The sequence below is a fragment of the Propithecus coquereli genome, unplaced genomic scaffold (assembly GCF_000956105.1).
Source record: "Propithecus coquereli isolate 6110/MARCELLA unplaced genomic scaffold, Pcoq_1.0 Scaffold185, whole genome shotgun sequence".
NCBI lineage: Eukaryota > Metazoa > Chordata > Mammalia > Primates > Indriidae > Propithecus > Propithecus coquereli.
The window spans coordinates 429,766-443,623 of NW_012143301.1; the positions used below are offsets into that span (position 1 = coordinate 429,766).

General features: G+C 42.7%; 1 protein-coding gene across 1 annotated transcript in view; it reads right to left on the reverse strand.

Annotated features, from left to right (window-relative positions):
* RNF150 (ring finger protein 150) overlaps nucleotides 1–13,214 on the reverse strand; it is a 261,357-nt gene extending 248,143 nt beyond the window's left edge. Inside the window, exon 1 of the mRNA XM_012642742.1 lies at nucleotides 12,734–13,214. Within this exon, the coding sequence (XP_012498196.1) occupies nucleotides 12,734–13,214 (481 nt within the window). The remainder of the gene's footprint in view (nucleotides 1–12,733) is intronic.
* Nucleotides 13,215–13,858: the final 644 nt, after the last annotated feature.

A 13,858-nucleotide genomic window follows, 5' to 3' on the forward strand; every position in this document is an offset into this window, starting at 1 on the left:
TGGAGTTTTAATTAGATAAAGGGTTTTTCAAGACAGTCACAAAGGTCAAGAGGATGAAAAAGACTAATGACTTTTTAATGTACAAAACTCAGATTGCAATAAAGCATCACTTCATGCTTTTTCTGAGCATAGCCTTGTGACAGGGATACTGACCTCCTCTGTGTAGGTTTTAGGTGCAAGGTTAGCCTCACAGATGCTGACTGCTTCTTTAAATACTTGGTCTAAAAGCTGGGTACCTCCCACCAAGGGAATGGCATCAAGATGGGTCACGATACATCAGAACAATTAGCTAATATTACCACATATAGGTAATCATTCAAGAAACCTGTGCTAGTTACTGGTGTACAGGGACTGGACACAAAACATCGTCACTCAGGAAGCTCACAGTCTAGCTTTACATGGAGAGACAGCCATGTGAAGAATTAAACCCAGTAACATGGAATTAGTTTCACACAATACATTTATGAGAGGCAGAAGAACGTCAAAGTAATGATACAGTATATGGTAATATCTATAGAAATGAACTATTAAAATGACAAAGATATCACTTAATTGCTTCAAACTATGCATATGGTTCTTCAGAGCTAAAATATAAGGGCATGCAAATATATAGGAGATTAAATTCATTCTAAAGTACACTTTGATTACTGTAACACAAAACAGCTTTAACCAATGCCACTTTTTATATTCTGCTTTAGGGAGAAAATGTAAGCTTTCCCTCTTAGTCCTCTCGTTGCCCAAAAGGTCACAACCTGACATCTCATCTGTCATTTGCCATTTCTTCCACTTAGCAGAATCCTGACATCCTTCCTTCTGCCCCACTGACTTTAAATTCATCTGTAATAAAGCAGTGTGTAAACAAGAAGACAGATTCACACACATATCTATCCAGGTAGGGTTTACTACCCACCTGTAAGATTTCCTTCTGGAAACATTCAGGGCCCCTTAAAGTATTTGGTCCACCAGATCCCCAAACCCCAGTAAGATCATCTAGGCAGCACTATGCCCAGCTACTTTTCTCAGATTATTTTCTAGTTCTTTATTCTCAGGAGCTGGTAAGGGCCTATTGGGAGGTACTGTATGAGGGATTTAATTCAGGTTAGAGAATATTAATAGATTAACTCCCTACCACAGTTCCAGCAAGAATAGCTCTCCTAGGGACAGGGTATAGAATCAAGTTTTTAATCATTCAGTTAAATGTTGCCTTCAACATAAGGCAAATAAAGTATATATAATATAAGGAACTTACTCCATCCCTTAAGTGAGCAGTGCCCCTGAGAATTGTGGCTGGTGCCGTAGTCTTGTCATTCATTCATGTTTTTAATCACTATTTACCAGACACCTTTTCTGTGCCAGGCTCTCGGAATAAAGCTGTTAAGAAGAGAACAACCCCGCCCTCGTGGAGTTTATGTTTCCATAGGGAAGACAGACAGCAATAGAGTAAATTAATGAATGAATTTCACGTAGTGATAAGAAAAATAAGGGAAATACTAGAAGAGAGAACGAGTAGATGAATTTTTTTCCACGGTGGCCAGAGAAAATTCTCTGAAGAAGGGGGTAACCGAGCAGAGTGTGGAATGATGGGAAGGGGTGACTGATACAAATATCGGGGGGACAGGTGCAAAAATTGAGGGTGGTGACTGGTTACTCTCCCTGCTCTCCTGAACAATACAACCCCAAGCTTCTATGATGTCACCAAATTGTGCTCTGCTGAAACACAGTTCTCTCCAAATACAGTTGGCATGAAAGGAAACTGAACTTAAAAAATAATGAGTGGGATAAAAATGAGGGAAATACACAAATGGCTACTAGATATTCTTATCTGGGAGTCATTCTCTAATCTTTCAGAGGATAAAGAGATGTTTAAATAATGAATTGCTGTGTGAATAAATAATAATTCTATTTAAAAAATCTTAAAAAAGAGGGTTCCAAAGGCCTGATGTGGGGGGAGCCTGGAGTATTTGAGGCCAGCAAGAAGGCAGAAAGGGCTGGAAAGCAGTGAGGGAAGTGTGGTAGGAAAAGAGGTGGGACAGGAGGCAAGGGCCAAATCACAGAGGGCCCTGGGACAACGGCGAGAACTTTAACTTGGTTCCAAGTATCATGGGAAGCCCCTGGAAGATTTGAGCAAGGGAGCAACTGCCTTTGATTTATACTTTTAAAAGTCCATTCTGTCTGTGGTACAAGGAACACATTCCTGCCTGCAGGGGCAGGAATGAAAACTTGGCATCAGCTGGAGGCGACAGCAGGAGTCCAGGCAAGTGCCCATGACGGTCTGGCCAGAGTTGGTGATAACAGTGGTAAGATGTGGTCTGAGTCACGGTATGTTTCTTTTGACAATAAGTACAGTTAACACTTATTTAAATGCTCAGAGTTGTCCCCTTACTGCACCATGTAGTATACGAGTTCACAATGGCTCTGACGGGTAATACACGAGGCTCATTTTACAGGTGAGGACGCCAAAGCATGAACACTTGCTTCCTGAGCTCCCAGACCCTTTCTGCCCAGCAAGACTTGCAGGTTTGGGTGGCTCTTTCTCCACTCCCACTCGCTTGCTAGAATGGTGGATCTTGGCCTCACCAAATGAATGTCTTCAAGCTGCTATCTCCAGCCCTGGGTTGCTTTTCTGTTCTCCCGAGGGGAGTGATTGTATCAGAACCCAGAACTGGGTCACTTGAGTACCAGAATCCTCTTTCTTACCATTACCCTATTCTGCCTCCCAAACTGGGTATGACAACTGCAATGGGTCGAGTGAGGGACTTCCTACTTGATAAAAATAACATGGTATCTCCACCTCTTAAGCTTAGAAGACCGAAATCAAGATAATGAATATCTAGCATCTAAATGAAATCTCACCCAATTTAATTAAAATGTCTAATCATTTTTGACTTGTTGTACCTTTTCTGTTTTACAGAAACTTTTGTGCTTTCCTGTACTTGCTGTGGTTGCCACACGTTTACCTTCCTGCTGGTCTCCAAAATCTAGCTATTAGTGAATCACTGATTCATGATCGAAGTGATTCTTAGAGTACATACTCTCCTAATTGTTACAAGTCCTTGGAAAAAAAAAGACAACTAATTTTTTTCCACATAGGATTTTGATACTTTCGAAGGAGAAACACTATTTCTTTAAATAATTAATAAAGAACCATGTGTTATAAAAACTTGAAGGAGACTTTAGATTCACCCAATATAGTGGCTGTCGACCCTGGCTGCACTTTAGAAACCTTTGGGCGGTCCCCTGCCCCAACCAGACCAATTACATCAGAATCTCTGCAGGTGGGACCTGGGCAGCCATAATGTTTAAACTCCCCAGGTGATTCCAATATGCAGTCAGGGTGGAGAATCACTGATCTAAACCAAGTTCCCCTCTGGAAGCCGACTGCTCCCCATTTTCAAGTGAAAGAAAATGAGGCCCAGAGTGGGGAAGTGACTTTCCAACTGAAAAGCCAATTTGAGGTGGAACCACAACTAAAACCAGAGTTTCCCACCTTCTGGTTCGATTTGCATTCAGCATCCCCCAGACGCAAGAGTGTAGGGGAACAGGAAGGGGTTCCAACAGTTGTAATGATTCTATCGCTTAGGATTCACGTCTTCTGATTCTTCACCTCTGTGTCTTGCCTCAGCTGTTAAACTAGTCCAGCTTAGAGCGAAGTGACACTGAAAAGCTGTGACAGGACCCTCACAGCAGCAACGCCACCAACACCTAACAGATGTTTTTTCTCCTTCAAAGAAGCACCACACTAGTCAGTGAGCATACACTTGAAGACTTCAGTAAACAGACTATTGAAAAGAAAACTGCTCTCCAGCTACACACAAACAGCCTTTGACTAACTAACCCCATATTCTGGAACTTGAACTAAGAATCATGGATATAAACCCATGTTTAGCTACATAAGAATGTTTACTGCAGCATTATTTATGTAAGAGAAAAGTGGAAACATCACAGTAATATCATGGAAGCCTTGAGGAAATTTCAAAATATACCATTAAATTTTTAAAAGCTACAAAAACATACATGCTTATATTCCAGATTTGGTAAAAGTAAATACAACGGAAAAAAAATACTAGTGTAAGTGAGTGGTTGGGTTGTGGTTGTTTTTTATTATCTTCCTCTCTTTTTAAATGTTCTCTATTTTCAGATTTTTCTATACAGCATATGTCTTTCATTTAAAATAAAAAAGTTACATGTATTCTTTTAAAGTGGCAGGACAATGAGCACAGGCACAGAACTGTATGTGGTTACCAACTTGTTTGATACCCTACATCCTTCTGTTTGTCACCAGGATGGCTTTTTCCCCTTAGACCAAGGACACGAATCAGGCACCCACTCCATGCCACGTTCTACACGATGAATACACATTTGTAATGGGAGAGTCAAATTAGAATTTCCCCAACTTCATTTATGAGTCAAAAGTTAAGAAAAAATGTTTGATGGCATTGAATTATACTTTTTCATGAAATTAAAGATGAACATATTAACATAGGCCATCTTCCCAGCGTCCAGGTTATTTAGCAATGTGTACTGAGCAAGTTCGGTGTGCCAGGGACTGCTCTAGGCTTCGGGAAGTTAACTGTGGATAAAAAATGTCTAAAAGCCTTGCTCTCCTGGAGCTTACACTTTGGTGGGAGGAGACAGACAGTGAACATGTTAATGGTAGGGAAGGGGTAGGGTGTGCTGGGAAGGGGCAGGAGGGGGTGGGTTGCTACTCAAAGAGAGCGGCTAGGGAGTGCCTTCCTGACGAGGTCACATTAGTGAGGAGACCTGAGAGGCAGCCAGCCCTGTGGGTATCTGGGAGGAAAAACATTCCAAGCATCTTCCTGATCAATGAAGGGGAAAGTATCTTTTCTCTTCCACTATTCTCTGGGTCATCTGGAATTATATTTCTGAGGTAGGTTTTGTCAGTTTATGGCTATAGAATGGTCAATAACTATCTTCTGTAAAAAGCGGGGACCAGGAAAGAGTTAAGTGGGGAAAAAGGCATTTGTGTACATCCACTGACAACACCTCCAGAAAACCTCAAATCTTAGCCTTTTTAATAGCATGTAAGTGGACTATGCACATTAAAGCCATTTATGAGAGAGATACCAGGCTGAATCAGTTAAGGAAAAAAACATTTCCTGAAGACATTCTTACCTAATATATGTATTCATTATATATCTCTGCCTAGAAAGAACATGAAAAAGCTGTACATTTAATACAAAATTATTTCTAAAATTTTTTAAATGTCTATTATAAATGTTCACACACTGAATATGAAAACACCTAACACTCCATGGCATACGCTTTACTTGTATGACAAATGATGCTTACTCCTAGTGAAAAGTTTTTCTAAATACCACTATATATTATGGAATAGGCAAAGCAAAAAAGACTACTTATAGAAATCAATTTATAACCACAAATTTGAAAAGGTAAAAGAATTGCAATTTTCTTCTTTTATTATAGAAAAAAATAGGAACTAGATATAACCATAATCATTAATATTTTGGCTTCAATATATAAAGCACATTTATCCTACCACAAATCAAACTGCCAAGTGATGAATCCCTCCAAGTTTAAAGTAAGAGTAAAGGTCATATTATATCTATAGACAAGGCTTCTATGTAATAGAACCACCATAATCGTGAATTAGTTGAAGAACGATCATGTAGCACAACGCTGCCTTGTTTCTCTGGGTTTTATGTTACCAACAAAACCCTCAAGGGCTGAGATAATCTGAACTGGATTTGAATTTCATTTTAATTCCAGTTTAGCATCTCTCAATTTACATTATCATATACACAGAATGCCAGCATCACTTCCATTACTCAGCAATAAATAAGATCCTCCTTAGAGTATAGCATATACAAGACGAAGAATCTCTTCTGTGGATAAACTGAAGACTTTCAGGTGCTATCAAAATACTAAATTCTTTATATGCCAAGTTTAATATCTCGAAATGCAACAATAATGAGTGAGCTCCTTTTTAAAAGTTGAGACTGGTTTCTAAACAAATTAACTTTGCATCAGAAGCATAATCACCCCTTTCTGAAAACTAGAAGGAGGAGCTATAAATAAAAAGCCCCAGGCTCTTTCTGGACCTTTCCAGATTTCATGGTCATAAAATTACTTCCTTTTTGAGAAACCAGAAGATTTTTAAGAGAGGCACCAGGAGGGATGAGGATAGAATTCTCATTAAAGATTAGAAGATAGGATTCCTTCCAAATCTCCCAGATATGTGTTTCTATGACCTAAAATGTATAATAACCATGTCATACAACCTCTTGAAATGCCCAGGCCATATTAAGTTACACTGCCAAGAATGTTATTTAACACTTAGGATGAATTATGGCTTTTAATAACAGGGCCTGGAATTCCTCAATATGGAATATCTGTCTGCCAGCAGAGAGACAGGTGAAGAGTTACAGTTTAGTGCAAAATAAATAAATACACGCATACATACACACTAAGTGGGAAGGGTGAGATTGTTTTGGTGTGGGAGATCAAGACCAGCATAAATGATAGCTTTTCCGATGTATTAATACAAAAAAAATAAAGTGGAAACTGAGGCTCTTAAGAAATATGTTTCTTCAATACCTAAATGATAGAGAATCGTGCACGCTCAGGCTTGAGAAGGCCTTTAAAATGTCACCCACTGGAACTCTGTGCATGAATCCTGGGATCAGCAATTCCATGACACTCCCGTTCACTTTCGATCTGAATGCCAGAGAAAGCTTAACCTTTCAAGGAAACCTCTTCCATTTCTAAACGCTTCTATCCTTATGAAGTATTTTCCTGTGCTGAACCAAGTCTGTTTTCTCTAACTTCTCCTCACTAACCCTCGTTCGACTCCACAGAGCTAGGGTCCCAAACACACTGACCTTGGAGTTGAAGCAGGGAACATAAACGAGTGGAGCGAGCCAAGAGCCAGACCATAAAAGGTGATGGGGACTTGGGCCAACCAGAGGGCACACTGCTCCTCTAAACAGCCAGCCCCTGCTCTGCTCCAGCCACTTCAGGCCATGGAGGAATGCTGGCACCTGTCACTGGGTTTTCTGATTAAGAAAGCCAGAAATCTGAATTTTAAAATAACTATCCTGATTTATGAATATATAAGAAATATATTTTAGAGTTCAAACAGCTCTTAGAGATCAAGTGATCTAAACCTCATACTTTATAAATAAAACTGAGGGTAAGAACAGAAAAAGTGACTGACCCAAAGCCAGATGATTAATCAGAGGTACATGCAGAGAAATGATTAATCAGAGGTAGGTGCGGAGGAGGAAAGCCGCAAATATAAGATCCCATGTCGCCCATTACAGAAATGCATTCCTGTAAGCCAACAATGCATCTAGCCTACAGACTTGTTAACATACTCTGAAACAGGAATCAGTCTTTGATGGCTTCCTGTATCTATGATTAAGTAATTCCTGCCCACATCTAACTGTTACAGTATCTTTTCAAGTTGAGAGGGTATATCGAGCAGCAGCTGTAAGTACAGAGTCAGCAGACAGACTGCCTGGGTTTGCAAGCCCCGCTCTACCAGTTACTACGTGCATGACCAAGTCACCTCAGTTTGCCTCAGTTTCCTCCTATGAAATGGAGATAATAATGGTACCTGTCTCGCAGTGTTGCTGTGAGAATTTAATTAATACACATATGAATGCTTAGAACATGCCTGGCACAGAGCAAACAGTATTTGCTCAATGTTATTACTACCCAAGGAGGGCTACAATATGCTAAAAAAAAGATTTAATCACATCATTTAAAGGAAAATGTAAAGGAAAACTACACATAAATATTCTAGAAAAATATGAGTTCTGAAAAAAAAAAATTAAAGCTGCTAGTTCCTTTATAGAACAGAGTTTAAGGCAAAGGTAGACTTCAGCAATTAAAGTAATGGCCATAAAGGTAGCATGAACTCATGAATTAAACACTTAGCAGCCTCCTACGGAAGAAAGAGCCTCAGCAAATCTCCTAAATTTTCACCTGCAACCTCGAAGAAGTCTAGAATACATAGATATACTCCCTCCTGGGCTCCTTCTTTCCAAGGGCTGAGCTTGTTTTCTAAATAGTTACTGCAAACACCTCCTCCCTTCCCCCATCTCCAAGTTGCTCTTAGGACCAGGTCTTCCAAAAGTTCTTCCTAGAGAGATGTCTAATTTCCTCTTAACTATATACTACCCATAGACAAATAGAAAGATAGAAAACACACTTTTTAAAAAAGGAAAAAAAGAAAACACAACACTTCCCCAACATCACAACTCAGTCACTAACAGCCTACGTACACCATCTACCGTGTTTATCGTATCTGCCCTTGCTATAACAAGATGTCAATTTAAGCCAAGAGAAAGTACAAATGCAACAGGAGAATGTTAAAATGTTCGCCAATCATCAGAGGGAACACCCTGTCTCAAATCATTGAGGCCACAAACAGAAATTGGCACAAGTGCTCTGCCCTCTAGAGCAGAGTTCTTTCCCAAGGCTGCCAGGGCCTCAGAGGGCCTGGGGCATGATGATCCAGTTTGTGGCTCCTGTGCATCACTGAATTCAATGCTTATAAGGGTTAAGATTTATTGACTGCTCTGCACCAGCTGGAGATGCAGGTATTCTACATGTATTAATCCACTCAATTCCAACAACAAGCAACTGGGACGATGTTATTATCCTCCACTTCACAAAGGAGGAAACTGATGCCTTGAAAGGTTGAGTAACTTGCTCAAAGATACACAGTGAGAAAGTAGCAGAGCCAGGACACAAATCCAGGTGGTTGACTCTAGAGGCTACAATCCTAATTAACCAGTCCCCTAAACTTCCTCTAGAAGTTTCTGACATCATCATTTTCCTAAGAGATCACTGAAAGAAAGTTCATGGGCAGGCATCAGAACAACTCCAAGGAGATAATTTGGTTCTCATTGCCTTTATCTGCACCTGAAAGTTCACTTCTGGGGCTCTCACTAGTTGGATGCACTCCTATATAGCTTTTTGGTATAGCCCTCTTGTTGCTCTTGCACTAAAGCTGTGGTCCCTCACATCCTTTTATAGGGGAGATATAAATCTCTGGTCCATGGGCTTTTTTATTTTTTAACAGGGAGAAGCAGATTTTCTTTATTAATCACTCTCTTTTTGGCTTCCCTAGGACAAAAGCATATGAATTGAGAGTCCAGAAAAGAACGAATAATGGCTGGCATAAGGGGAAAGGGAACAAAATGAAAAGCAGAAGAAAGAATTAAGAGTATATTAAAAAGCAACTATTTAGTCATCAGGGAAATGCAAAGTAAATCAAAATGAAGAAACCATTTCATATCCACTTGAATGGGTAAGAATTAAAAAGATAGATAACAAATGTTGATGAGGATGTGGAGAAATTAGAACCCTTATACCATGCTGGTGGGACTGTGAAATGGTGCAGCTGCTTTGGGAAACAGTCTGGAAGTCCCTCAAATGGTGAGACCATAGAGTTGTCATATGACTCAGAAATTCTACCCCTAGGTATATAACCAACAGAAATGTCCACACAAAAATTTGTACATGAATTTTCATAGCAGCATTATTAATAATCAAAAAGTGGAAACTACCCAATGGTCTATCAATTGAAGAATAAATAAAATGTGATATAGCCATACAATGAAATATTATTTGGCCGTAAAAAGGAATGAAGAGTACTGACACATGCTACAACCTTGATGAACCTTGGAAACATTATGCTAAGTGAAAAAGGACAGTCACAAAAACACACATCTTACATGATTCCATTTATATGAAACATACAGAATAGGCAAATATGTAGAGAACAGAAAATAGATTAGTGTTTGCCCAGGGCTGGGGATTGAGGAATAATGGGAAATAACTGTTTATAGGTACAAGGATTTCTTTTTGGAATTCATGGTGATGGCTGCACAACTCAGTCAATATATTAAAAGCCACTGAAGTGTATACTTTAAATGGGTCAACTGCACACTATGTGGATATTTCAATAAAGCTGCTATATTGTGCTAAAACACGTAAATTATAAAGTAAAACCACTAGTCTATCCCAAGAGAATCTACGTCTTTTTGAGTGACAAATAATTGCAGAAGTGGCAGAAACTCAAAATTATTTAAGAAGAAAAAAATCAGAAAAAAATGGGTATATGAAAAGGAGAGAGGAATATTTCTATTTCATTAAATTTCAAGATACTGGGTGTGTTGAAGTCGTATTACATCAAATGCACAGATATTACACGACGGACTGCATAACTCTAAATCCAGACTTTCTCCTCACCTGAAATCCAGCAGTTCCAAAAATAAAGGCTCTAGAGAAGAGGTGATATAACATCAGCTTCTGCATTTTTTTTTTTTAACTTTTTGAAGACTGAATTAAAAAGTTTTCAAATATAAGGAATGTCTGGTATATTTCACCCCAACTTCACTAAATAAGGGTATTTTATTAGCATCTAAACTGTACACAGTTCCCTAAATTGAATTTAGGAATTTGGCTCAAATTTAACTAGAAAAAGTAAAGCCTTCACGTTCTGGAGCTAAGCATAAGGCATTGACAGCCAGACCGGTGTTGGCAGATTTAGGCAGAAGACTTTCAGAGTAAAGTGAAGGATCACTATACTATCCCATTATGTATCTTCTTACAATAACACTGTAGCAGAAATCAATGCAGTCTCTGACTAAAGTGTATTCTGAGTCTCCTATGGTGTGGCAAAATGTCGAAAGATAATATGGAGTTTTCTGGCTATTAGCAGATAGATACAGCACTAACACATTTTTGGAAACAGAACAGTTAGATAGCAGAGAATTTCCTTTGCAGTTTTTTAGCCTTTGACTTTCGAGCTACAGTATTACTAAACCTTTTACTCCCACTATGTCTTAATCAAGCATCATTTGTGTGGAAAAGCAGCTTACTGCTTTCCTTAAAAACGGGAGCCATTAATTGATCCAATGTGTTGGCAGTTCTAGAGAATCTTTTTAGACAGGAACAAATGATGCCTCTTACTTTGTGTTCAAAGAAGCTGAGTTTAAGATTTCACGCATATGCACAAAGAAACAAAGAATCCTGCAAAGTCAGACAGCAATCTTCTTGGAGTTTAAAAGATAAAAAAAAACCAACCAAACAAACAAAAAAAACCAAAACCCTCCTTCACACTTTCTCCCATGAAGGTTTTAGATATTAAGCAACATGTTTAGAGACACTTTACATGACTTAAAGTGCTTCTCCGTAGTCCTTAACATCTGCAAATATCAAAGTTTAAGTAGCGCTCCCATGACTCAACTATCAGAGTACAATTTTCAGAGTACAACAGAAAACTGTTGAGTTCAAGAAAACATATCAAATGTTTCTTAAGTGCTGTATCGTAACTTTTCTAAGAAGCGAACTGCTTCTCCTCTTCATTAATTAACACACTGCATTTTTCTGGCCTGTGTTTTAGAAGTCTGGAACATTTCCCCTCCCCACCTGTTTATATTAAGGCTGACAAAGTTCCTTAACTAAAACAGCTGGTGTTGATTACTGGAGGCAAACCAATTGAATATTTCACTAATAGGTGACATGAGCTCTCGGAATGGAAACTTGTCCCTAAAGAGAACACCCCTGCAAATGTAGTCAAAGCTTGGTGTTCCATTTCAGCAGTGTAACTATTAAAATCTGGCTTTCAAAAAATAACATTTTTGATTAGGAGACTCCATTCAGAAAATGCATCTGTCATTTTTCTCCCCTTCTTCCTCCCACTGAATGCCACAGCCTTGGCCCAGGAACCCCTCTGGGGAAGGAGAGCCCAATTCTCAGGCACATAAACACAAGGAGCAACCCTGGACCCAAGGAGGCTAGTCTGTTAAAACTAGTGGTTTATGGCTTTTTCTTTTTTGGGGGGGGGTCCTGCCACCACGGAAACATTGCCTATGTCAGGTACAGGTGTTATTGAGTTTGGGGGCATAACGTATTTCCAGTCCTGGCACCTGCCAGCATTAAGAAAAGCTTATTCTTTCTAGATTGAAATCACCTCATTCCTACCAGAAAGAAAACCTTCGGCATATTTAACCTCCCAATTAGGCAAAGGGTAATGCAATACTGGAAAAGCAGTTACAACTTTATCGCCACCATGCTCTTCGTGGCTTGTCGAGGACTGTTATTATTTACCATCGTGCCCGCCTGTCAGTTTCTCTGGATGACAGCCTAGCAGAGCACAGTACTTACAGTATTATTTATGACGTGCCTAAACCCAGCAGGGGGGACTCTCAATCTCCCAAGAAGAGCTGAAACCTGACTTGAAGCAGTAAGTTCAGGGTGGTGAGCTGCCAGCAAGTAACCCTACCCACCTCCTGATACACAAACGCCTGCAACAGGGGTATACCTGATGCACAGACCCAAGTACAGAGCTGAGTTATCAGATCTACCCGTTCTAAACAGGTGCGGGGCCGGGCACTACCCGAGAACAGTATCTGAGCCCTGCGCTCCAAACCCCACCTTCCAGATCCTCCTCGGAAAAGTTAGCCCACCACCGCGAACCCTCGTGCAGGCGGCGCTGTGCCAAGCTCTCCGGTATCCTTCCTCCCTCCCCGATACAGTTCATCCTCTCCTCTTTGTGAGCCCCCCAAAGTGATGCGGTGCAAAACTTAACAGGTCCAGGGAACCGACACGAGACTTGCACGCTGCACGGACTTCCCAGAAAGGAACTGGGAGGCAGGCGCTGGATTCTTCTAGGCACTTCTGTCCCCTCGGGCTCCCCTCCCCCGCGCCCGCACAGCCCCCCTCCGGGGCCACTCACCTGCGTGGGGCATGGTGATGGTCTCGTTGTTGTTGGAGCCCACGTTGAAGATGACCACGGCGGAGGCGTTCTGCAGGAACGCGTTCCGGATCTTATCCCTGTACGTGCAGTTGCCCTTGGGGATGAGGGCTATCCAGTTCTTGCCGTGGGTCGGGGCGGCGAACTTGGTGTTGGGGTCGCAGGCCAGGCGGTCGTGGGCCGAGCTGGCCATGACCACCTCCCCGCGGGCGTCCTGCTTGGGCGAGTGCTCCCCGTAGCGCCCGCACTCCGTCTTCTCCGTGTGCAGCTCGGCGCCGCCGCCCGCCCCCCCGGCCGCGGGGTCCGGCGCGGGCTCGGCGTAGGTGATGTTCACGAAGGCGGTGTACCATTCCTCCTTCTCGGCCACGGTGAAGTCCAGGCAGAGCAGATGCACGAAACAAAAGGAAAGCAGCCATGTTGAGAGAGCCAGACTGCGGCACGCTCGGATGAGAGACATTGCCATCTTTATCCGCCGGGGCCCCCTCCCCGCCCCCCGCGCCCTCCTCCCGCCCCGTCCCTCCTCCTCAGGCCCGGCCAACCCCGGGCCGGCCGCTTCTCCTCCTCCTGCCGCCGCTCACTCCCGGGCCCGGGGGGCCGCGGCCGGGACGCGCAGCCGCCGAGGGGAGCGGATTCCGGGCGAGTGGATGGCGCCGGCCCCTTCCCCTCTCAGCCGAAGAGCCGCTGTTGCATTTTGCTTCTCGGGCGCCCGGGGGGCGCGGGAGGAGGGGGCTCGCGGAGGAGTCCGGCTGCCGAGCGTCCTGCTCCTTCGCCTGGCTTCTCCTCCTCTCATAGAGGTGGCAGGGGGCCCAGGAGCTTGCGGGGTGGTGGCTCTGCGCGCCCCAGCCCCGGCGGGGGCGGGCGCGGTTGCTCGCAGTCTGGGGCGCTGCCGTGCGTCCCGGCCGCCGCCGCCGAGCGCTGGGGCGAGCGGGTCCGACTGCAGCCGCGGCGGCCGCTACCGCTGCGCGCCGGTTCCCTCGGGCTGTGGGCGCTGCACTCCTGGTCTCGCCGGGTGGCTGCGCCGGGGCACACACTTGCTGGGGAGGGGCGGGCAGAGAGGAGTACGCGGTCCGTGTGTGTGTGTGTGTGTCTGTATATGTTTGTGTGTGT